The sequence below is a fragment of the Megascapheus bottae genome, chromosome 15 (assembly GCF_031878675.1).
Source record: "Megascapheus bottae isolate mThoBot1 chromosome 15, mThoBot2.hap1, whole genome shotgun sequence".
Classification (NCBI taxonomy): domain Eukaryota; kingdom Metazoa; phylum Chordata; class Mammalia; order Rodentia; family Geomyidae; genus Megascapheus; species Megascapheus bottae.
Genome location: NC_143523.1, coordinates 4,886,453 through 4,912,287, shown reverse-complemented (window position 1 = coordinate 4,912,287; position 25,835 = coordinate 4,886,453). Strand labels below are relative to the sequence as shown.

General features: G+C 48.6%; 1 protein-coding gene across 1 annotated transcript in view; it reads right to left on the bottom strand.

The window, feature by feature from the left end:
* Positions 1–283: 283 nt before the first annotated feature.
* Positions 284–25,835, bottom strand: part of Adam12 (ADAM metallopeptidase domain 12) — a 252,762-nt gene continuing 227,210 nt past the window's right edge. The window contains exons 15-23 of the mRNA XM_090345624.1: positions 22,425–22,533; positions 22,114–22,312; positions 20,945–21,022; positions 19,005–19,113; positions 16,527–16,662; positions 15,863–15,971; positions 14,387–14,560; positions 2,055–2,188; positions 284–448 (exon numbers count right to left, since the gene is read on the bottom strand). Coding sequence (XP_090201750.1) covers positions 388–448; positions 2,055–2,188; positions 14,387–14,560; positions 15,863–15,971; positions 16,527–16,662; positions 19,005–19,113; positions 20,945–21,022; positions 22,114–22,312; positions 22,425–22,533 — 1,109 coding nt within the window. The 3' untranslated portion in view covers positions 284–387. The remainder of the gene's footprint in view (positions 449–2,054; positions 2,189–14,386; positions 14,561–15,862; positions 15,972–16,526; positions 16,663–19,004; positions 19,114–20,944; positions 21,023–22,113; positions 22,313–22,424; positions 22,534–25,835) is intronic.

Below are 25,835 nucleotides of genomic sequence, written 5' to 3'. Positions count from 1 at the left end.
AGGAGAACCTTGATCAGAAGTAAACACCAGAATCCCCCCAAGCAGGAGCCTGCAAGGTCCCGCGAGCACTCAAAGCATGACAAGCCTTCCTTCCGTGGGAAACTCAGCGGCGGGGCAGACGGCTACCGCCGCACACCGCGTGTAGAATGCCCTGCGCATAAATTAATAACTTACAAGTACCTGAGCAAGTACACAGAGCACCATAGCACGGCGCCCACGGCAGTAGCTCCAAGTTCTTGGACATAATTGGTGTTTTAAAGATTAAAATCATTCCCAACCCCCCCCCCCCCCACAAAGTTGGTACAAAAAATATCACTCCCAACTGGAGTGGAAAGATAGTGCAAACTTGTGTCTTCACTGTTGAACGAAGGCGGCGGCGGCGGCTGCTCACTTCACGTAGGCCAAGTGGGTGCCTCTGGGCACTGGGGGTAAACACTTGGGAGCAGGTCTGGAGGAGAAGGAAACAAAATGGTGATGAGAGGTGCTGGGAGTGACTTCTCTTAGCATAGCTGGCCAGGGTGGGTGTCCAGCCAGTCTTTTGAGATCGCCCAGCACTCAGAGGAGCTGGGGACCATTTTTCCTCCAGGCAGGAGTTGCCCATCACAAGGATCCAGATTTCCCAGTGTCTTTCAACAGAGGACCACAGAGAAGCCTTCTCCGAGGCAGTACCCACCAGCTCATGCTAGAACAGCACCACACAGCAGCAAGGGGGTGAGGCACTGAGGGACTTAGGTTTCCTAGCAACCACAGGAGGCAGAGGTGGGGGGGAGGGAAATGCAGCCAATTAACTTTAGTAATCATTTTCTTTTAACCTGGTGGAGTCCTGTCTTCAAAATCCACTGGGCTACATTCACAGTATGCTGTGACTTTTCGCAGGAGCTACTGGATTAGATAGCACAGCTCTCAGGCCCAGAGAAAATCAGAGCCCGTCGGCGTCTCTCACAAATGAACACGGAAGTCACCTTCCCGTGCCACCAGCAGTGGAAAGACAGTCCACTACTTGAGGCCATTTGTAAAAAGGAAACTTCCCTCATTCTCATGTAGTGTTCTTTTTTTCCCCTCTCCATTCATCTAGCAGAAGAAAAGCAACTTGAAATTCAATGTGCAAACCACAGTGAAATAAGCAAGATGCTATGCAATTGTTCTGCATTTCTGCAGTCAGGAATGAGACCATCATCCTGACCCTCCCACCAGCTTTATCTCGGAGATTTATTAGGCAGCTATTTCTTTCACAGGCCACATGTTCTTCCCAAGGGCTGTAATGAAACCACCGAAGTGTGTCTTCCCCATCAGAGACCCGAGTTAGTGCAGAGCTGGCTAACAGTCAGTACCTTTGGCTCCTCTGAGCTCATGAAGCCGGCACCCTGCCAGGGGCACAGGAGGCAGGAGGGCGGAGTGGCTGTGAGCTCAGCGCCATTGTGTGCTGCTCTGACTTTAACAGTCTGCCAGGGAATCAGCATTTGCCCAGTGGGAAATCTTCCCCTTGGGGGGTGTCACCAAGAGATGTAAAAGCGATTGGAAAGTGATGTTTTGAGTAGTCATTAGCTTTGTTTTTAATACATCTTAAGCTAAGTCTAGGTGGTTTCATCGTAGGTATTGACTAGGCTGGAAACCCAGCTGGCAAAATCCCTGGAAATTGGATACACCTCAGCCAAACCATGTACCAGTTCCTGTGCAGAAGGGAGCCTCGAAGTCTGTGCCATGTGGGAGAGCAGGCAGGAGACCCCAGCAGGTGACTCAGCCATACAAAGAAGCCCTCCCTCCCTCCAGGGCCCTCCCTCCCTTCCATTTACCCTCACAGAAATACTTTTTAACCTGTGATCCTTCCACACTGGGATCCCCTGATGGGACCAAGGGGGTCTTTTGGGAGTTATGGCAGCAGGAGCTTGCCCACTGCTGAGGGATCTGTGGGCCCTGGGATTGTAGAGAGGGCCCCACATGCAGTTATCATTTGCAGTTGTAGAGCAGGCTGGAAGCAAGACCTAGCCCTCCCCTCTCCTGTCCCAGCTTCAATAGTTTGGCTGCACAATGGTGATGAAGAGAGAAAGACTCACCTGGTGGGGGCTGGGCGGGGCACAGGCTCCTGCTGGCCTGGGGTCCTCGATACCCCGGGGCTGGTGAGCCGGGGTGTCCTGCTCAAAGGATCGGCGGGCAGAGGCTTCTGGGGGGGGCTTGGCTTATGGGGTCCCTAGAATAAATGTGAAACTTTGAGTGTTCTTTCTCTCGGCTCTAGAACCCATGGCATTCCCTGAGAAGTTCTAGAAGGTTTCACTTCCTGCATGTAACCCCTCATGGACAGAGCCGTGACTGTTAACCTTTGCAAACTTTCCTCTCCCAAATTTCTAATATTTAAAGATGTGCCTGTAGAATTGTGCAGTTCCAAGCACCTCGGGGGCCTCTGGGCCTAACAAGTACAGCTTATCGTTGGGATTTTCTGCCCGTTCACACCCAGGGATCATGAATTCTCCTGTGACTTCAGGAACCTCCCAGCTCACACACAGAGCTGGCATGCGAAGCTGGGACACCTTTCAGGCACGACATGAGTTACGTTCCCTTCTCCATAGCCGTACACGCACAGCTGGTGCTACAGGCCACTTTCCCTGACTCCTGGACCCAGAACTCCAAGTGTCCATCCTTCAGCTGCCTCGTGACCTCAGTTCCTACTGCCACATTCTTCTGTCCCCATGGGCTCAGCATTCCTAATGGCCCTGTCTACAACGTTTAAAAGGTTACCTGGAGCCTCACCCTTGCTCCTAGGGAGGTGGTAAGCTGTCTTCTGGCTGAGATTCTGCTCTTGGCAGCAGAACCTGGAAGAACGCATGCATGCAGAGGACTATGGGAATGGTGCCGGGCCTCAAGACAGATACAACATCCTGGTAAATAACTGATGTGACTCACTGTCATGTCCAGGTGTGGTGGGACTCCCCACCCACCTCCTGGTGGAGCCCATGGTCCCCGAGGTCCCTGCTACACGGGAGGCTGAGGCAGGAGGATCATCTGCTCCCAGGAACAGCCTGGTATCAAGTAACACCCTGAGCAGAAGGCAGTCACCGGGCTCTGTGTTCTGTGTGTCCAGGAGCCTAACACATGACGAGCACACATGAGGTGAATTTCTCTCCCCGTGCAGAGGAGAGGAGGCACCTCCCTCTGTGCGGGAGCCTCGGGCAGAAGGGCCTGGGTCACAGACAAATGACACTTCTGCATTAGATTTCATGAAGGGCAGCAATAAGGGCTTGAACAAACCAGTTAGGAACGGAGACACAGATTCGAGTAAGGAGGCTGAACTGTGTGTCCTCGGCCAGGCTTTGTATCCAGCAGCCCATGAGCACATGAGGTTCTTGTGGGCTGAGAGGAGCCAGGGCCTCACTCAGGCCTTGATGGGAGCATGGCGCAAGTGACGCTCTTAGCGTACACCTGGCACACAGTCGCCCGTGAGTGACGTTAGCTTCTGCTACCGTCTGCAACTGTCATAGTGAATTGATCTTCAGATAGCGACTAACCCTACCCACAGAGTCAGAGTGGCAAGCGAAGGCCACACTCTCATTCCTATATGAACAAGATTTCAGTGTATATTATTAAAAAAATGACTGTATATTATAAAAAAAATGACTTCAGGGCCAGGAGTTTGGCCTAATGGTAGAGTGCTTGCCTAGCATGCACAAAGACCCGGGTTCAATTCCTCGGTACCACATACAAAGAAAAAAGCCAGAAGTGGTGCTGAGGCTCAAGTGGTAGAGCTCTAGCCTTGAGAAAGCCCAAGGACAGTGCTCAGGCCCTGAGCTCAAGCCCAGGACTGGCAAAAAACCCCCCTAAAAAACCCAAAAACAAAACCCACAAAACTGTAGGACATTATTAAATAACTCATTACTAAGTGATACTAATTTGCTGCTAAGTATGACTAAGCCTCTCGTCTTGGCAATAAAGATAATATCAGGTTTTTATGGTAATGCTAGAGAAAAAGTGATGTATACATTATATGTTATAGCCTATTACAATACATTTGGATGTATCATGGAAACCGATAACTAGGATGGCCGTTCATTCTGGCTCACCTCAAATAGGCCTGATTTATGCTAATGGGCTTCTTTGTTAATCTCATTCAGTCATATCCCCTAGCTTAGAGGATAAATGATATGGTCACCTAAGCAGTTGAGTTGCTGCCTGGACATTCTGGCTTTAGCACCAGGGATAGCACCAGGCCCTGTGTTCCCTTCTCACCATGGTCAGGATGTAGTGTGCATGGAAACCTGAAAATGGCTTCATTCTAATATGGTGCCTAGGTGGGTGTTGGCTTTCTGCAGCCTAGAGGGAGCCACATGGCTGTGGAAGAAGAGGCCGGCCTTTTTCCAGTGAGAGGCATGGACATGTGGACACCCACGAGACAGTGGACAGCAGCCCCTGTAGGGGTGCTTTGACGTGGATGGGAGGGTTGGGGTCCCCATGCTGACTTGGGAAACCTGAACTCTGGCTTTCCATGGCAAGTCCAGTGGGGCACAGCTCGTCTCCAGGTGCCTCCCACTTCACTAATAGGTCTTTAGGTCTATGTGCTATTTTAAACAAAGAAATGCATTGGAATCTCATTGCCTTTCCTTTCTAAATTCTTCTAGATCTGCAGGAAAACTCAAAGCGCCTTGGACCATATTCCATCACCAGCCACCTATGTCAAATATGGAGACATTTGGAAACAAATGTGCTAGACTCCAATTATAACCCTTTGCCTTGACCATCATCATAAGGAATTCACAAGTGCTATCAGCTCCTACACGATAAGCAGGAATAAACACATATCATAAACACATATGTTACCCAGAGAGATCACTGCAGGAAGGATGGAGTCATCACCAGAAAATGCCAAGAGGCACACAGGCCTTCCCTTGGGGAGAAGATGCTAACCAACATGGTTAGCCCATATCTGTCTCAAAGATTTAGAATTCTGCCAGCACCAGTGGCTCATCCTATAAATCTAGCAACTCAGGAGGCTGAGATCTGAGGAGTATAGTTTGAAGCCAGCTCAGGCAGGAAAGTCCATGAAATTCTCCAATTAATCGCACATACAAAAAAAGAGCCAGAAGTAGAGCTGTGGCTCCAGTGGTAGAGTGCTATCCTTGAGCAAAAATAAATAGGGACAGTGTCCAAACTCTGAATTCCCAAGACCAGAATGAATACACAAAAACATAGAATTCCATTTATGGAACAAAAGAAATGTCATAAACCATTGAAATGGAGGCACTGGAGAATAGCAGAAGCTATATGTAAGTCTTCTGTAGCCAGGGTAGGCTATTTGTCTGTGAAAGCCTCCACGAATGGATGAAAATAGATTATATATGTGTGTATATATATATATATATTTTTTTTGGGGGGGGGTGTCAGTCGTGGGCCTTGAACTCTGAGCCTGGGCATTGTCCCTGAGCTCTTCAGTTCAAGGCTACTGCTCTACTACTTGAGCCACGGCACCACTTCAGGTTTTTTGGTGGTTAATTGGAGAGAAGAGTCTCATAGACTTTTGTGCTCAGGCTGATTTTGAACTGCAATCCTCAGATCTCAGCCTTCTGAGCAGCTAGGATCACAGATGTGCCAGACACATTTAATATTTTTAAAGCATCAAATAGCTTACAAGAAATAGTCAAGTAAGAGGTTCTTAGATTCAATCTCAGTGAACAACACAGCCTGGAAAGAAAGGAGTGCAAAGAATCTGAAAGCATTTTGGACAATGTACTTTCCAAATTTTAGCCAGGTGTCAGTGGCTCTGCTTGTAATCTATGCTACTTGGGAGGCTGAGATCTGAAGATCATGGCTCAAAGCTAGCCCAGGCAGGAAAATCTGTGAGACGCTTACCTTGAGTTAATCACCAAAAACCCAGGAGTGAAGCTGTGGCTCAGGTGGTAGACCAGTCTTGAGCAAAAAGTGCTCAATGAGAGTGCAAGACACTGAGTTTAAATCCCTGGATTAGCACGGGGGTGGAGGTGGGAAGGTGAAAAAAGAAATAAAAGAGGGCCTGGTGACAACTGTGGAGTCAGGAAAAAAAAACCCAGCTCTGGTTTTGAGCCCCTCTGGTGCTGAGAGGATACAGAAATCAAGAATATATATTGCTGGAGAATGACTGGAACTGAATGCGCTCTCCTCCCCCAACAGACACAGCTTAGAACTGACCCAGCTGCTGACTGCACCGTGTCCTGTCTCCTCCCTTTCCCCTGAGACCAAGGCCACATCTGGCACTGACATCCTCGGGAGACACAGATGCTGTGGGACCTTGAAAGTCCTCAGTCGAAAGGATGTTGCTCCCCCATCCTGCCTCCACCTCACCCCACGTCCATCTCCCCACCCGACCTCACTTCTTCTGGACGTAGGGGGTGTGCCGTTTCCTCCTCAGCTGGTGGAAGGAGACTTGCTTGCCCTTCCAGGCTTTCCTCCCTAATAAAACCTGTTTGTCTGTTGAAATTTGCCTTTCTGCTTTTTCTTTTCTCACACATACTGCCACCTGTCCCGAGTGGATGGAGGGGTCCCTTCTGGACCATGCCAAGAGAATGAACCCCAAGGCACCCATCACACCGGAGCCTGGAGGCTGAAAGCATGCCATGTGTGCGACTGGTTAAGTCCCCAGCCATGTAGCACAGCCCCAAGAGGTACTGACCCGGGGCCTGGTAGGGGCCAAACAGACCTGCAAGGGGAGCACACAGTCCCAGCCCCCGGGGCATTCCCTCCTGAGGGGCTCAGGATAGAGAAGGACGCTGCCCGCAAGCCAGCAAGGACCCGCCTGCAGTGAGGAAGTGAGGAGGAGAGGAGGAGCTGAGGAGGAGGCGACTGCAACTGCAACATGCCCAGGCAGTGCAGTCCGCTTTGGGGCTTATTAGAGCAAATTGTCCTAACTGGCCTTAAAGACAAGATAGAATATTTGATTCAGAGCCATAAAGAACTTCTAGGAACAAAAGAACCTGAACCAGTATAAGCACAGATTGCATGGAAAAGTATAGCTTGATACTGCTAATGTAAATTTAAAGTATTCCATATTGTTCATGGATACATACGTATTTATATAAAACATTTCAAAAGCTTTATCACACAACCAGCACTAGATTAGACAATGTGGTATATGTTTGTCATCCTAGCTACTCAGGAAGCAGAGATCAAAAGGATTGTGGCTCAAGACTGGCCTGGGAAAAAATTTAGCAAGACTTCCATCTCAGCACAGTGAAAGTTGGGCATGGTGGTACACGTCTCCCATCCCAGCTATGTGGGAGGCATAAACAGGGGGATGGGGATCAGACTTGTCTGGGCATGAGAGGATTTGGGGCACAATGCAACAGCAGGACGACAGGAGGCCAGATGAGGGGAAAACAAACACACTTTTGAATCTTGTAATGATGTGCCGGATTTCCTGGTAATTCTATGTTCTCCAAACTCTGTGTGTGTGTGTGTGTGTGTGTGTGTGTGTGTGTGTGTGTGTGTGTGTGTGTGTGTGTGTGTGTGTGTGTGTGCATGAGTATGCACACAGGTGTATGTGTATGTGGAGTGAGAAAGAGAAAAAGAAGAAAGAGTAGGAAGAGAAAAGAGAAGCAGGGAGAGGAAAGGGACAGAGGGAGAGGAGAGAAGACAGAAGAAAGAGTAGAGGGAGAGAAAGCAAAATGAGAGAAGAGACAGAGAGAAGAGAAAAGAGAGGAAGAGAAGAAAATAAAGAGGAGAGAGAGAAAGGGGAAAGAGAGAAAAGAGTGAGGAGAGACGAGGGAAGGAACAGAGGGGCTGGAGAGGGGAGGAGAAAGATAAGGAAGAGAGGGCAGAGGAGAGGAGAGGAGTGGAGAGAGATGCCTTGGCCATGGCATTCTCACCTTCAGCCACGGTGGATGATTTGCCGTGAGACACCAGGCCCAGTTCACGTAGGGTTCTGGAATACGAGGCCCTTGGCAAGGAAGGATTAGCAAGAGGCAAAGCCCTTCGGGTTGTGACAAGACGCAATTTTCACTGTGTCAAATCCAATCCATGTCCTGGCTATGTGGCTGTCACATGTACAGCGCTGGACTTTGAGGTCCTCTGCACCTGCTGTACGGGTAGGACAGGGATATAGGCAGCAGGTGGGCAAGGGGCTTCATGAGTGGACTGTGGAGAAGCCAGGAAGACCTGAGGTCTGGAGAAGGCATGGAAGGATGCTGGGTTTTTTGCTTTTTCCTGGTAATCATCAGGGCTTTTTTTTTTTTTTTTTTTTTTGAGGGAATGAAGGCTGGGCTGCAAAGTTCTCCTGTATTACATCCTCCTTAGAACACATTGCTGAACGGATTTGCATTTCTTTATTCCATTTTGGCATTTCTGATGAGCAGGGAGCAGCATCAGATTTCCAGGCTTGACAAATCTCGGCCAGTCACATAGTGAGAAGGGCTCACACCCCATTCCAAACTGAATTCACATGTTAAACGGTTGAGAGATGGAGGCTCCCTTCTGGCCATGACTTGATTTGCATAAAGTTATGGTTTACTTTAATGTCATTTGGTCCCATTTTTACCTGATGAAGTGTTTGTGCCGAGTAGCTCTTGCTTATCAGTAACAGCCCTCCATGAGGGGGCGCTGGGACCCCCATAACACTGTTGCTCCTCTTGTGGCTATGAGAGCCAGGCCTGATTGTTCTGGAAGATACTGTCTTGGATGCAGCCTTGCACAAAGATTGTAAGTGCGGTAAAATGCAGATGCAGGGCTGTTGAGTGGAATGCAGGGTCTATGAAAGCACTGACCTCAGTTCTGCCAGGAAATTCAGAGTCCCTTCATCACAGACACCACAGGCACCACTGCCCCGCTCCTACCCCACAGTGCTGGCAGACAGTGGCCTGTCCAGTTAAGATAAAAGAAAAGAGCTACAGCCTCTTCCATGAAGAGGCCAGGTGGCCGTGCCCCCCCCCCAACCCCGCTGCTTTGTGCGAAGTCTAGAAAAGGGATATCATTGGGCAGTTGGGGGCAGGCCTGTAACATGTTAACTAGGACCCCTGGGCAGCTGGCAGGGTTTAGGTTATACCAGCCCAGGGCTGTTTCCTCTGTAGGCCTCCCTCACCTCCCCCGGCATCTGTTTCCATACGTCCATTTTAAGCACACGTGGCTCTCCCACTTCTGGCTATCTTCCTGATGGGTCTGTAGCCGGGACTTTTCTTGTTCTGATGGTACTGGGGCTGGAACTCAGGGTCTCATGCTTCCTAGGTTGGTACTGAGCCCCACCTCCAGTACACACGCAGCTAATTGTGCCTTCTTCCTCCTGGGTGGACTGGGGTGCCTCTCACATCTCCTCCTCAGCAGAGAGAGGGCTGTCAAGGGCTCAGCCACGTGTTCAGGCTCAGCTAGCATCTGTTGTCTCCTCATAACAGTTCAAACACAAGCAGAAACTCCGTGTGTACCAAAACACCATGCCTCCCCACCATGGGTATACCGTTCAGGTATCCACATGTACATAAGATGTGTACATATAAGAACACAAATAGAAGCCAAGTGCCAGTGGCTCACGCCTGGAATCCTAACTACACGAGAGTGGAAAACCGGAGGGTGATAGTTTGATGTTAGGAGGAAAAGTTCCAGAGATTCCCTTCCTTACCTATAGCTAGACTGGGTGTCTCTTTCTTGTCTTCCAAAACGACATGGGAGGTTTGTGGTTCTAGGCTAGGCCGGGCAGAAGAGTCCCTGAGATTTCATCTCCACTAAGGAAGCCAGGCACAGTGGCGTGTGTCTGTCACCCTTATAACAGTGGGACATCTGAAGAGGTGGACCACAGTCCAGGCACACACTTGGGCAGGAAGTGAGATCCTATCACACATACACACACAAGAAAACCCCAACAGTGGCAGTGTGGCTCTGTGGTTGAGCACCTGCCAGCAAACAGGAGACCTAGTTCAAATCCCAGTCCCATGACTATCCCCCCCCATACACACACACACACACACACACACACACACACACACACACACACACACACACATAAACAAAATCAGAAGAAACAAATCCTGCCAGTGTTGTTCTGTTGGGTTTCTCTAGTGTAGAATTACAGTGCAGAAGCAGGGCTGGTAAGTATTCCCACGGGCCTGTCACCCTTCTCAGGAAAAGACTTGGATTCAACAAAAGTCTGTCTTTGTGAGAGAGGGACTCTGTTGTTACTTTTTATTTCCCGCCAGTCTATTGAAGAAGCTAATCTGACTAGAGGAGCCGTCTCAGCCACCGAGTGCAGCCCTGCAGCTCACAGATAAGATTTCTAGGAGGAAAATCACTATCATTTCTCAGAAAGCTGAATGCGTAAAACATGAAAATAGGCAAAGGTGAGAACGCTCGCACGTTTGCTGGCATTCACACACCGTGCCGGGGCAAGTGTTTAGAAAGGCAGCGAGGCGAGTGGTCAGCCAGTGACTTGGCAGCAGAATGCCCTGTCTAGGAATGGCGGTGCCCTTCAGACCAGGGACATGCTGCAGTCTGACAGCAGAAAACTGCCTTTCGATCTACTGACTCTCAACCTGCTTTCCTATGGACAGAATTTTTTGCGAGCTGAGAAATTTCTTTGATGTGATACGGAGCATGCTTTGGCTTAAACCTTAAGCTGCTGGATCAGAAGAGATGGCATGAAGGATTGCAGTTCAGCACGTCCTTCCAGTCCCAGGACACCCTGCCGTCTCCTCCCGGGGTCGCCCCGTGTCCCACAGCTGGGTGCTGGGTAGTGAGGTGTGTCTATCACCTGACCCCATCTTCTAGTCTTTCCTATGGTCACGAGGCTTGCACTCAGGGCCTGGATGCTGTCCCTGAGCTTTTTCAATCAAGGCTAGCATGCCAGCACCTCAAGCCACAGCCTCCTGAGTAGTTAGGATTGCAGGTATGAGCCACCGGCGATGGCTCTTCCAGTCTTTTAAGGGTCACATTTAAAAATGCTTTGGTGATACTGGAACTGGAACTTGCAAGGCAAGTGTTTCACCGTGTGAGCTGAGCCTCCAACCCTTACTTTCGAATGGAAATTTAGCAGCTTGAGCCCATCTTGAAGGACAGTGGTCGTTCACTCTGTGTTCAGTCCTGTGGGGCCCTCCTCCACCCCTGCCGCCTACCTCTTCCCTATAAGATACAGAACATGTGTTTATATCTCTTCTCCTAGTTCTTGGTGTGGCTTTTGGTGGGTCACAGATCTGACAAGTAGGAGACTGAAGCTGAGCACAGAGCTGTTCTACAGTGTGGCCTGTCTGGGCACCTGACTCCCTTCTCATCTCTCGCCTTTCCTCCCTGCCTCCCTCCCTCCCTCCCTCCCTCCCTCCCTCCCTGTTTCTTTCCAGCCACACTTTGCCACACCTGTTCAGGCTGGGGCCCTGGGAAGCTTAGCAGCAGGGGGCCAACAACTAGATGAATAATCCACTGAATCATTTCCTTCTAAACTAGCTGGAGGCATGAGAAGGAAATTAAATTTTTTCCCCTTTATCCAGTCGGAGCAGTTAGGATGAGAAGCTTAAATTCTAGAGCTCATTTTACAATGTCACAACAGATGACACAAGAATGAGCTGATTTACCTGTCCTTGCTTTCTGCAAAACCAAACAAAGAAGCTTGTAGAAGCTGCAGGTCTTCTACAAAGAGTTAGCTCATCCTTTCAGCCTGAGATTGGCCAGTGCAGTGTTTGTGGCTGTGTTTTCTGTGGGGTGTGTGACTGTGGACAGGGAATGGGGGTGGGGTCTGGGAAAGACTAAAGATCGGTGAACTTGATTTGTGCTGCCTAACGACAGCCACCGCCAAATACTCCCTACACCTGCCTGGAATTAATTCCAGTTCCCTGTATGAGGTGGGTTTGTATTATAATGTCGTCGAAAGACTCCAGACAGACAGCAGCCAATAGTAAGAGTGAGAAATGTGGCCTTTTCAGTGGTGAATGGCTGGTGGATGACAGAGAAATAAAACTCAGAGGAAAGAAATCAAACATAATAGACTTAAATCCGAATATAATTGCATTAACTGTAAATGATCCAAAGACATCTATTAAAAGATACTGAGCAGCAGAATGAATGAAATGTCTCAAAGAAACCTTTTTTTAAATAAAATGCTGTGTCAGCTAACGTTGAAAAAGTGGAAAAAGACATAATTTTTCAATGACAATAAAATGTAGACTTTAAAATAAAGATGAGCAGCCAGGCGTGGTCGCTCACGCCTGTAACCCCAGCTACTCAGGAGGCTGAGATCTGAGGACTGCAGTTCAAAGGCAGCCTGGGAAAGAAGGTTCATGAGACTCTTACCTCCAATGAACCACTAGAAAAGGTGAAGTGGCGCTGTGGCTCAGGGGGCAGGGCAGTAGCCTTGAGCTGAAGAGCTCAGGGACAGCGCCCAGGCCCAGAGTTCAAGCCCCATGACGGACTAACTAACTAACTAACTAAATGAATAAATACATAAAAATAAAATAAAGATGACCAAAGCTAACAAGGGTCAGTTCGCAATGATGAAAACATCTTACAGTTCACCAAGAAAACATAAACTCAATTATGTGTATCACAAACAGCAAGAGATCTAACATAGTGGGAGCAAAATCTGATGAACTGACCCACACATTTTTATACCCCATCTCACTAATTGATCAAACTACTAGACATGAAAAAATTGGAACGATTAGGTTTTATCTATCAAATTGGCCAAGGGTTGAAATATTCATATTTGGTACCAGCAACGGTAGATAAGATGATGATGATATAGAAACATGAATGTCCTAAATGAACATTTCACATAAGTCTTTAAATGTTCAGATGATATTCCAATGCAATATTTCATTTTTAAGAATCTCATGTAGGTGTACTATGTTTTCTCTCATCTCTTTTGCTGTCCCTTGGTTATCTCATATTGTTACAGTATTTTACTTTGTTATCTGATATATTGGATAAATGTGTATTTGGTTATTTGAAATTGGATAGGGAAAGGGGGAAAATAAGATGAGGGGTATGGGTGGGGGGAGGGAAATGGGGACCAAGACATGAGAAAGGGTATCAATGTATATGAAATAATGCACCTTCTATCTGGTGAATATAATGTAACCCTTCTATTAATTACAATAAAATATATGAAAAAAAAATCTCATGTAGGTGAATGAAGAGGTCCAAACTTGATTTTTCTAGATCTTCCTAACAGAGCTAATAGCAAAAATTAGAGACACCCCAAATTGGCAAATTCTTAAAATTATTCTCTATTCAAGCTCAGTGTCATTGTTAAAGTAACACTGAGGATGTGGGTTGACTTTAAGGAAAAAAAGATACTGCTTAGAAAGTTGTGAAGAATAACTTTTGTGAATATATGTGCAAGTGTGCAGAACTTATAAGAAGAACTTGAAGTAAAAACATATTTTGCATTTCTCATCTGCTTCGTCCCTCCTCCGTTTTCTATTCTGAAGGGTCACATTCATGGTCCAGACCAACAGTTACCCTTCAAAAAACAGCATAAAAATAAAATATTCAAAGAGTACCCAGTGCAGTATTAAAGCTAGATCAGAGAAATTCAGCAGGTGGTGAACTGACTTTGAAGACTGAGTCAGTAAGGAGAGATAACCATGAGTGCCTCTGATGCCTTGCCTCTGTTTTACTAACTGGCTGATTGAGAGTGGTGCCTTAGGGCTCCCCATCTTGAGTTTCCACGTTGGCCATGTCCAGCCTGGGGTCACGCGCTGGTCCATTATATGTCTGTGTAAGGCCTGTCACACCATCTGATCTCAGCATACTTAGGCAACCTTGGGAGAGGCCTGAAATTCAATAGATCCAGGAACTTCAGTCAAACTGAAATGGAATAATTCCAGGCCCGTGAGTGATGTTATCACTATCCACATAGCTCCTGGCAGATAAAAGGTGTCCCAGCCCTGGTGACAAGTTGTATGGCCATGCTAAGTTCTCTGAATAGTAAACAAAAAAAAATTAGTAGCTGGGCATCATGGCTCCCACGGGTAATCCTAGCTACTCAGGAGGTTGAGATCTGAGGACTGCAGTTCAAAGCCAGCCTAGAAAGGAAAATTCATGAGACTCTTATCTTCAATTAAACACCAGCAATCCAGAAGCCAAGCTGTGGTTCAAGTGGTAGAGTACTAGCCTTGAACACAGAGATTCAAGGACAGTGCCAGGCCCTGAGTTCAAAGCCCCAGGGCCAGCATGTGCATGTGTGTGTGTGTGTGTGTGTGTGTGTGTGTGTGTGTGTGCACTGGAGCGCATGTGTGAGTGCACACACACACACTACTAGTAAATTAAACTCTACCGTCTTCTCACCGTACTGTAGGTCATATACTAGTGCTCTGTCCTGAGTGTCTCATTTAACCATTGGAATAGCTGAACGAGCTCCATTTCATAGACCCTGGGAGCTGAGTGACGGCCAAGTCCACATGAGCAAGCAGCCTGGCTGGCTTTGAAGGACCTCCAGGCAGTCAGCGCCGAGGCATACCTGGGTCTGCTTGAGTCCGGGGCGGGCGGGCAGGGGCCTGGCTGGGCCGCTGGGCATGCGTGGGGCCTGGTGCAGGGGCAGGAGCACTCGCTGAGGGGACTGTGGCGCAGGCTCAGCTCCGGTGTGGAGGGGTCTGCTGATGTGGGCGCTAGGACACGGAGGCCACCTCCTGTCCTGCAGGGTCAAAGCAGAGGGCCGGGCTGTAAGTCACCACGACAGCAGCAGTGCAGACTTGTCTGTGACCACCAAAGGGAGAGGAGGGCGGGGAAGGGAGGGACAAGGAACCAGGGTGCCTAGAGGGGGATGCTTTTATACCCAAATTACAACAGAAATACACCTGCTTCCCGGATCTGGAGCACAGAGAGGGGTGGTGTTTGGTATTTGGGTGCACAGTTAGCTATGGCGGTGCCCAATTATAACCCCAGCACCCAGGAAGCTGAGGCTGGAGGACTGCAAACTTTCAGCTGGCCTGGGCTACAACTGTTAGACTCTGTCACAGTAAACCAACAAGGCAGCAAACAAACAAAACTTGTTAAATGAACAGACAAAAAGCACCAAGAAATAAAGACACAGACCAAGCAGCCAACATGAGACCCTGAAAGGGACATTTGATATTCAAATCATGACAGAGTTTGATGCTCTAGAATTCTTGAGCAGATGCCAGCGCACCATTCCTGCAACACTAGCTCCTTAGGAGGCGAGGGCAGGAGGAGTGACATTCGAGGCTGACCCTGGCAGAAAAGTTCTAGAGACTCCTTCTCAATGCTTGGCTGACCAAAGTGGCCTGTGCGCATCATTGCAAGCTACATGAGAAGCTAAGATTGAGAAGACTGTGGTTCCAGGCCAGCCCTAACCGAAAAGGCCTAGAAGACTCAGCATCATTGAGGGGACTACAGTGGACAGGGTTTCAATATGCTTTGTGCTTAAACAGACATGCTGAACTGAAACCCCTTCGTGTAGCTCCTTAAAGATGATAAGCTGGGCACGGTGGTACATGTGCGTGATCACAGAAACTTCTGGAAGACGAAAGTAGTTGCATGCAGGGGCAGGAAGAACACTGGAGGCATAGAAACCTAATAAGAGCAAAGCCTTGTGTTCAAATCCTACAACCACAAAATTTAAAAAAAGAAAAGAGAACACTTGGTAAAATTAAATATGAAGGTGAGGTCTAGCTGTGGCCCTTTAGGACTAAAGTGGGCTCACCAGGCCGGAGGGTCACCTTTGGAAGCCAGCAAGGGGCCTAGGGACGGGATGTTCTGCACGCTTTTCTAGCAGGAGCCCGGGAATGCAGCTCGCCTTGTGTCTGGAGAGCTCTAGGAGGGGTTGCTGTAGAGACCTTGGCAGTTCCAGACCCTCACCGAGACTCTGGCTCGGTGTGCGCTGTTTGAAGTGTCTGACCCGGGCAGGCGCCAATTCCTATGTGTGGCCCAGGTCCTGTCTTGTGGAACCCTGAGAGTGCATGCTGGTTCAGCTTACCTTGGAAGTGCTGGAGTACAGGGGCCTGCTCCCTGGGCCTTTCCCCAGGTGGGCAGGGTGAGGCTGTCGGGGATGGGAGCGGCTGGCTGGCCGGGAAGGGCGCACACCCCTGCAAGGTAAAGCCCATACATGCTAACCATGCTCTTCGCCTTGGCCTAACTTTTCACTTTTCCTATTTCCTTTGTACTGATGCTCATTTTTTTTCTTTTGCTTATGGCGATTCATATGAGAAGGTGGAATTATCTCACACTCTGAAGGGATGAAAAACAATTGCTATATGCCCTCGAAACCACCATTTGTATCAAAGTCGTGACAGCCTGGAGGTAGTTTGTATGAAGCTTGCATTTCAGCGGTAATGTCTGGGTATAGTTGGACCACAGCTTTTCCCATCTGAAGGGTGGGAGAAAGCCTCCAGCAGCATTCATCACTGCCATCAATATTTACGTAAGAAACAAGGAGGGGTTTGTTTGAAGGGAAAGTTAAGAGCAGTAGCTGGTTTGGCAGAAATTTACAAAAACCAAACAAAATACTCTGAAAAGATGCCCCAGAAAAATCTGCCACATCTGCCACTCTTTCTGCTAAGGACAATGAGGGAAGACATGGTTTGCTGGCTGTTCTTTCACTCATCTTTTCTCAAAAAGACAACCACCCAAACCCAGGGTACCTTAGCTTCTCAATGGTGGTTTTCTTATGTGTAAACAGCAGTCGGATCAGGGCCTTTCTTTTGAGATAAACCACGAATCCAGCAGCAAGGAGACACAGGACGCTCAGCAGAACTCCCAGAGTCAGGCCTTGGTTATCTGAAACAAACCATGTTTGGCTTACAGAAGGAGGCCGTGGTAATAAACCATAAGAGACATCAAGTCATGGCATTTATGGTGCAGGGAACTTTGAAGGAATAAACAGGAACGGAGCGAGTAAACCCCTGAGTGATGTACTAATAAATTAGTCTTACTTCAAAGGTCGTGTTTGAGGTTCAGTGGATGTAGCCATCATTCATGGCTGACAGCTGGGGAGTTCACTGCACAGGCTGGCAGATGGGGCACTGGCGGGACCACATAGATGCCGCAGTGGACAAGACGAAAGGGCCAATGGGGGAGCCAGGGCAGGGCCCCATGGAGCCTTGCTAACGTCTTCCCAGAGGGCAATCCTTCCAGCTCGTCCTTCCAGCCTCGTCACAGACCTGTGACTTCCAGCTCCTCTCACTCTCTGGTGCTAGACTTTGCTCGCTTTCTTTCTTTCTTTCTTTCTTTCTTTCTTTCTTTCTTTCTTTCTTTCTTTCTTTCTTTCTTCTTATTAATTTTTTTTTTGAGCTCACGAACTCTCCTGCCAGGCTTTGAACCGTGATCCTCAGATCTCAGCCTCCTGAGGCTTACGGGTGCAAACTACTCCCTCCTTCTCTTCTCCCCCCTCTTCCGCTTCCTCCTCCTCCTCCTCCTTATTGAATGTGACTATTTCTGGACATCTAATACTAGATAGTGAAAAAGAGAAGAAAAATCCTATCTTGAATGAAAAGCCTCTGGGCCTAGTTTTGCTGTGTGAGGGACTTAATGACACAGCCGTCAGTGGCAATCTCCTTTCTTGGTGGCAATCTCCTTTCTCTGGGAGGATGCTGTTTATTTTCTGTGAAAACATCACCCTTTTCTGTGACTTGATGCTCTCTGTTTACTTGTCAAGCATGTGGGAAGGAAAGGGACAGTTGCCATGAGTCACTTTCTGGCTGGACTATGATTGGAAGCTGTATGAGGAGACCAGAATGTGCTAGGAAGTAGAAAGAGGGGTCCTTGGGACTTTATCCAGAGGAAGGATCTCAAGCCCTCTTCCTCACCAGCAACGATCAGGGGATGCTTCACATAGGAAGTGTGCAGACAAGCCTTTGGCTGCTGGGCCAGCCAGGCAGCTGGCTTCAGTTACTCAAGTTCTCGCTCGTCCTCTGCAGAGTGGCAGAGAGAGGTAGCAGGCCCTGCTCTGAGAAGAACCCCTCTGTATTTTGCATTTGGAAACTCTAAAATTGAGGCCTCCTTGGGTATGGCACAGGTGATGTACACTGTAGCACAAGTCCATAGTGGAGCAGTGTGCAGAGTTTGTAATTCTCCTCCAGGCTCTTTGGGTGACACTGGGTCAACCTGAACAGAGATGGGCTGGGGCGGCAGGGCCCTTGGTGAATTAAAACACACACTTTACTCTGGGAGCTGATGGCTCACGCATGTAATCCTGAGGATCATGATTTGAAGCTATCTGGACAGGCTGTCAAGGCGGAGCTGCCAGGAAGGATAAGGAGGTCTGTGGACCCACCTACTTCTACGGATGCTGGAAAAAAGGCAAGGCATTCTGGGCCTTTCCTACTTGCCACACCTAAGGAAGGGGGCCTGCCCTTCTCTAGCCACAGCTGCACGTGTGCCTCCTGGCCTCCTGTCCCCTCCCTGATCCCGAAAGCTTTCCCTGGCCCCACACAGCACTGTTGTGTCTGTTGTCATGGAAATGGTGGCAAAGCCACAGATTCCGCACTGCCAGTCGCAGTAGGCCTTGGGGACGCGTGATCTCCCCTCAGGCGACATTGGTCATGGTTTACTTGTCACAGGGCTGGATAAGTACTGGGGAAGCCACAGCAGCCGGCCCAGCCGGTCCCCAGCGGTGCCCCCTGCTGGTGGCCTGCCACCTTGGCCTGCCCCCTTGTAAAGGGGAACTGCCACAGAGGGCCCTTCAGTGGTGGGAGACTGCAGTGGGAACTCAGAGACTGCAGTCCTGCCACCAGGAGACCGTTTCGTTCTACAGGTGACCCAAGGAGAGATGATCAGAGGGTGCAGCTGCCATGGAGAAGCTGCTGACAGCCTGCATGTCGGGCCTGGCCTTTACAAGGTGCTTGAATATGACCATGGATCTCATATCCATCTGGCCGTCTGCCACGCATACTGCGTCAGCTGAGCAAAGTGTCACAGGCCGAGATGTGACAAACTCTACAGCCACAGCAGAGTCCGGGGGCTTCGTAAAAGATGGGAGACAGGAGAGTGCGTGGGGACGCAGGGCGAGGCCTTGGGCGGGCGCGGAGCTGGGCACATCAAGCTCGTCTTGCACGTCCGGTGCGGGCTCACTGCCTTTCCCAGGTGCTCAGACACCACCCTCAGGGTCGGGCCTCACTTACCTGCTTGCCGGATGGGGCCACTGTCTGTGCTTCCACCAAAGCCAAACTTGTCACAGAAGGGTGGTGCCCAGTGGGCCTCGCAGTGGCAGTTCTTCCTGTTGTTGCACACCTTTAAGGCAGCATGGGAGAGAGACAGAGGGAGCCGTTGAGGCCATGCCCTCCCGAGGCATGGTACGTCTTTGAGTCCTAATTGAGCCTCACAGCAAATACAAGGGCACCGTGGCCACCAGCACCCGACAGCCACCCTCAGCACACATCACATGCAGGGGGGTCAGCGCCCAAGGCAGTGAGCAAGACACCAAAGCTCCGGCCTCCTTCCCTCCTCTCTGACTGTGATGGGCAGGGAGCAGGGACCTGTATCAGGGACCGGGGATATCAGAGGCTCTGACGAGCTCAGGCTCACTCCTGCCTTCAGCTGACAGGAGGTGAAAGGAGGCAGTGTGGCTCTGGGTGTCCCAATCAGCGGAAGGAACAAGGCTCACCTACGGTCCCTGATACCTGAGAAAGGTCACGGGGCACCAGCTACGGTCCTGCCCATCCTTTCCTGAGAGCCCACCGCTGTCTTGCACATCCTGTGGTCATTCCCAGCTCTCCCTTGTGAAGGAAGGGGATGGTATGGCTGTGGCCAGAAGAGGGTCTCTGCCCTTGCTGGTCCCTGCACAAGTACCTGGATGGGGGAGGAGCCTCCTTCATGGAGGCTCCCAGGAAAGGGTGTGCCTGGATGCCGAGGACAGTGACAGTGAAGGTCCCTGAGCCTATGAGCTCACTGTTGATATGCATGCAATGCAGGGAGTGAGTCCAGAAGCCAGTGGAGTCCCAGCACAAAGCCCACCGTGCAGGGCTTCTCTGGGGTGGGTCTAATTCTCCTCCACCTAAAGAAACACACTATGGGCCACAGGGCTGAGTTTCTGAGCAGTGTGTATGATGAAGCCACTGAGGACTATTGTCAGTGAAGCAGACTTAAAGGCCCTCCTTGAATACATTCCTGCTGAAGGCATGCTTGAATATTGACAGGCCAAAAGAAATGCTGAGAGGTGCGCCACTGGTGTCAGCTTTCTGCTTAAAGGGACCCTTTGGATCAATCCAACCATCTGCCCGATTGATCCTAAGGTGAAGGCCAAAGGAGAAGAGCTGTGAAGAAGGCAATGTCTTCCTGTGATGCTGTGACCAGGCAATGCTCCCCGTGTGTGCTGAGGTCTGGGAGAAGTCTGAGCCTCTTGGCCGATTCCTGCTGACAATCTGCCCATAGCAACGCTCTCATTCACTGGCCCCACAGCATCCCATGCTTGAATTGTCAGAAAGGACATGGAAATTTTTACAAACAGAATCTGGAGCATGAGTTCTGTAGAAGAAGTTTCAGAAAAATATAACTGTACCACTGGCAAGGCTAATCAAGATTCGTATGATTCCATTCGTAACAATCAGGACAAATAAATTATGTCATAAACAGAGTCCTCCACTTTCTTACAGACCTCTTGAACTAAAGTAACAGCCCGTGGGTGTGCAAACTCACAGCATGCTGTGTCCAAAACCCACAGTCAGGGAAATGGGCTGTGGTTCTTTTAGTCCCTTTTGGAAGGATTTTGGTTCAAGCCCAGGTCTGGATCACTGGGAGAGAGGACAGCCCTCTGTGAGCAGTGACAGTGTGAAGCTCTTCATGGAGCAGGGTTAGCCCTGAAATGACTTTGAAGATGGCAGAGTGCTTTCTTGCAATCACACAGTGTTAATTTAAGAGATAATTACAACTCGATCTGATTTGCTTTGTTCCATGGAAATGACATTTCTCCTGCCATGTAAAGGTCAGAGGAAATGAATATCTTTAGAAGACATCTTGAGAGGGCACCACTGTCTTTAAAAGGCTTTAAATAAGTGCCAGGGATTGTGAACACCTTTATAAATGAAGTGCTGTGCTTAGGGACAAGGTAGCAGTGTCTACTCACTCCCCGTCCGTGGCAGTGCATGGCACACTCATGAACGCCGAAGACACTGACATTCTGGCACCGACGGTTGAGGCAGATCTGAGGAAGAAGGGATAGAGCGAATGGCTCAGGATATCTCCCCTCACACACATGAGTTCAAACACAGAGAACAAAGTTTCGAGAAAGCTCCTCTTTCTGTCAGGGAAATGTACTCTAATAATGTTCTGCTTGGCTCAGATTCAGGTCTCTATTGTCTGAATCCCAACCTGGCCCTTTCTACAACTAAAGCCCACGTGAACACTACTGAATTCTTACACTTCATGGTCTGAGCCAATCCTGAAATTGTAACAGATTTTCTCGTGATGTGGGAGAGGGGCTTGCTGTGAATCCTACAGAATGCAGGGAAGACAGAAGGAAGGCAAGGTGGAAAGAGCAGCCAGTGCCCAGGACAGGAGGGGCCTAGGGGCAGGAATGGCTGGCCTCTGATGGTGGGATTCGGTAGGGGAGTCTGCTCTTCCTTTTCATTGAGGGATTTCATGATCATCTAGAAAACCACCGGGAAAGGATTCATTGTTTTTCCTTAAACCATTTTGTGAATTTGCTATCGTTCAGTCAGATGAGAACGTCTAGTAAAATGAAAAGTATCAATGTGGCAGAATAAGAACATTTCAATTTATGTCTCTAAAAGAATCAATTTTATTCTTAAATCTCAAACGATCTCAGTGTAGCAGCTCCTCCTCTCTGTGGATCCTGCTTCCCTTCTCTCAACAGGGTCTCGGAAAACACATCTGATGTCCCACTCTGCCCAGGTGAGAACAAGCGCTGGAGAACGTGATGCCAAAAGCCAAGCCCCGTTTCCAAGAGCAATATGCTCTGCTATTGAATTTCTTCCCTAAGTAATTTTCTGGCTGGAAACACTCATGACAGGGAGAAGAAACGACTTCTTGACACGAAAGTGCTGGGAAGACAAGCCTGATTCCCACACATCTGTATCTCAGAGGACAGATGGGGATCTCAGCTTTATCAACACTTTCTACTAGGTCCAAAATACTGGGTTCCACAGACTGCCCTCTGAGAAGTAGATTTAGGAAAACAAACCAATCTCCTACCCCAGTTCTCGAACAGGCTGTCTTTCAATGGGCACCATTCCAGACTTACATTTATGGTGCAAGTGAGAATTTTGGTCTTACTTTTCCATCTGCACACTTGGTCCCAGCCAGCACGAGGCCTGGGTCAGGCATGTCATCACCCAGGTACACGTGAGTCCCCCGGCACAGAATCCGACCTCCTTCCTGCAGTGGGATATTTGTTTCTATGGAAACTGCATTGGTCCCAATGACCGGTCGGCTGGCACCTCCTTGACACTGGATTTTTCCACATTTAACATCTCTGGAAGGATAAGAAGGAACAACTTCAAAAGAGGGACAGTTTGGAGCTCACGTTAAGTCACGCGAGAAGCCACTGCCAAGGCGTGGTGTGGCCGGAAGTGTGGATATCCTACCTCATCTCACATTTGGTGAACACACCCTTAGAGTCTTTACCACAGTTGCCGTAAGGATCACCTGCCGAGTTGACTCTCTCAAAGCAGATCCCGGGGGCAGGTTTAGCACCTGGAACAGAAAGTACAGAGGCGTCTTCATCTGTGGAGCGCATTTCTGGTTTTCTTTGAGCATTGCTGGGCTTTAGGGCTGAGATGAGAGAAGTCTGTAGTTACGCATCTGACTGGGAACTCGGAGTAACCACTGCCAGCCTACCACCCTCTTTTGACCTCAGTTCCCGGCCAAGCCCCACGTCGCACTACTCATTCTTCTGAAGGCTTGCTATCCAGGGCCCCCAGCATGCACGGCCTCTCAGGAGATGAGGCTTGGCTGGGTGGCCAGCTCCAATGTGGAGCAGGAAAGAGCTGGCTGCAGACAAGGGAAGCTACTCTCTTCAGCAACATCCCACACGATTCCGGTGAGAGAATGCAAGCCAGGGAGGCTTCCAAAAAGTGGTGGTGACACATAGAGAAGGAGAAAGGGAGGGAGATACAGAGACACAGAGTGAGAGACAGAGAGATTCAGAGTCAGACAGGGAGAGAGAGAGAGAGAGAGAGAGAGAGAGAGAGAGAGAGAGAGAGAGAGAGAGAAACAAATGAGCAATGCAGAGATCGTGTACAATGCTTTCAGTCCCAGAGACCTCCTTCTAAGAGAAGACACTGCTTCAATGTATGGCTAATTTTGCAAAGCAGATTTCTCTCAGAGGCTATGAAGTCTGGTGTCCTAGTGTCGTGACAGTCTCCAGCGGAGAGGGTGGAAGCTGCCAGAGAGTGAGGAAACAGCCATGGTTAGCCTGTTTTACAGTCAGGGAAAGAGAACACAGACTTGCGGTCTGTGGTGTGGAAGCTCCTGAACTCCACCAAGGACTCCATTGAGGAAGTCGGCAAGTGGGGTGCACCCTCAGAATGCACTGCCTGCAGCGGGACTGGCCCACCTTCTCTCATTGGTGTCTGGGTCGGGCACTTCTCCTAAACTTACAACTGCTGGGATGCCAACCTCACAGAACTCAGATCTCACCAAGGGGTTTAAAATGAACCAATGTTATAAGGACACAGGTACAGCTTGGTCTAGTTTACAACATGCCTTTGCCGTCCCTCCCTTCATGTTAAGATGTTAGGGTCATGCCAGGCAGGGTCCTAAGCCACCTCTGGGGCTGGCAAACTCCCAGCTAGAGCTCACCAGTCCAACTCTGCCCTCCTTCCACCAGTGCCTCCAGCGGAGGCCACTAGGACTCTGCACCCACATCGTCCTGCTGAGCTTTCCTGAGACTTTGGCTTTTCATTTATGTGTGGATAGTGAGTGAAGAATTACAGACCTGCCTTATGTAAGGCCATAAAAAGATGGCCATTTCAGTTCCAGGAAAGAGGAATGGCTATTCCTTCCATCTGAGAAAAGTAGAACTTGGGAAGAGGAGAAGCAAGATGAGCCTGAGGGGTCGGGGGTGCCGCTGCGGCTTAGGGCAGTAAAGGAAAGGGACTCAGAGGTGCCAAGCATAGATGACTCTTGGCTCCTTTCCTGTCCAGACCTGGTCACTGGGGCAGTACAGCAGGGAGGCACTACAGATCACTTCATGTGGCTGGGGTATGTTAACTGTCCGCTCACATTTCTCCTCGACACAGAGTAGCTGGTCAGGTTACAGTGGACTTTTGTCCGTCTGGAAGGTGTTGCAAAGGGAAGAATGTGGATTCGAAGTTGTGGCACTTGCAAATGCTGAATTTCATGTGTTCACAGGCGGTAGATTTCATGTCTACCTCTTGGGGGAATGACAGGCACTTCCTTATTGTTTTTATAGTGTATCAATTTAAAGCTTTTGAGTTCTTAATAAAGGAACACTTAGATGCTTTGCCATTATCAAGAGATAAAATTTAGCCTTTCAGAGGGAATTTTGATGTCACACTGCATTTTATAATTATGTCGCAAGTGATAGACTTTAATGGCCAGTTTTATCTTTGGAGTGATATAACTTACATTTGTACTTGTAGTTTGGAAGTTCCCAATGTCATTATGTCTTTTGAAAGAGAGATGATGGCCTCTCCAGTGAAGCTCACAGTTTACTCCTTCTATGCTTTCACTTACCATGATTCTATTATGTAAATGTACTTCTTGGGTTCAGTCAGATCAGTTATTCCCTCCCTCTGTCATTCATTCCACCATTGTTGTCGCTAATATCCACATACAAAGGCATTTGTGCAAACAATTGGGACTGGCTTGTTCTCTTCATCTTTTTTCTCCAAGTCAGCCTTTGTATTCATCAGAAAATGAAATATCCTATGTTATCATTGAAAATGTTATCATTTCATCCCAACACTGAATCACAGGAAAGTTTTCCTGGTTCCTCAACATTATGCTTCTTGGCAAGTGCTATCTTTCCTTCTCATCTGTAACCACTAGCCTTGTGAATGACTAGTAAATGCAGGGTCCCAGGTGGACTTTACTAAGCTGTGCTCCTATAAGCAGCCTTGCAGATAAACACTGAATATTTACCAGCCCATAAAAATCATCTGGCCAGCTCACACTGCGTAAATCAAATGGCACGAGATTCTGGTGAGTGATAAAAAAGATAAACACTAACATGTTTCAGGAGTTCCACAAGGCAAATTTTCTGTGGCTTCAGGCATGTAGTTATCATATAGTTATCGGTGAGATTAATTGCCAAGCCAAGTTTTTAGTCACCATAGGAACAGTTTTGAGAAATACTGGCCAAAGGAAATCTGTTGACTTAATAATAATAATACCATCCAGCTGCATTTCAGCAAGAATAAAGGTCATGCCATACCAACCACCAGTACAAAAAACTGCTTAGTGGATACTAAGATGGATTTGAACCAAGAATGCTACATGCTAGCACTGAACTACCAGTAACATTTATGTCTTTGGGACCAACATATGAAGTCTTGAGATGCAAGATCTATGGGAGGGAAAGAGAACTCCAAGCCAACAGAAAGGTGATCAACAATAACAATTAGAAAACAAAGGAATAAAAACTTCAAAAAGTATTGAGAAAGTGTATCACTTTGCCATTTTGGAGTAGCAGGCATATGTTTTGAATTTTCTATCATTTCATTTGGAGAAACATTTTATTGCAATGCAATGCTGGACTGAAAAAAGTTGCAAGGAAGGGCTTCATCCGGTCAGTGTTGGAGTAGCCAGCTCTGGCGTGTGAGTAACAGACGTCCTAGATGTAACTGGAGAATTCTGGATGACTCAACAAGTAAGCCAGGTCACTGGGGTATGAGTGGTAATGCTGTCACAGTAAGGACTTTGTAAGTCTGTCTCCCTAGAGGTCTCCGATTGACCCCATGCAACCACAGTCCAGACCCAAGGCACTTACTGGCATGGTGGGGGAAATGAAATACTGCAAATGCAGTCTGAAC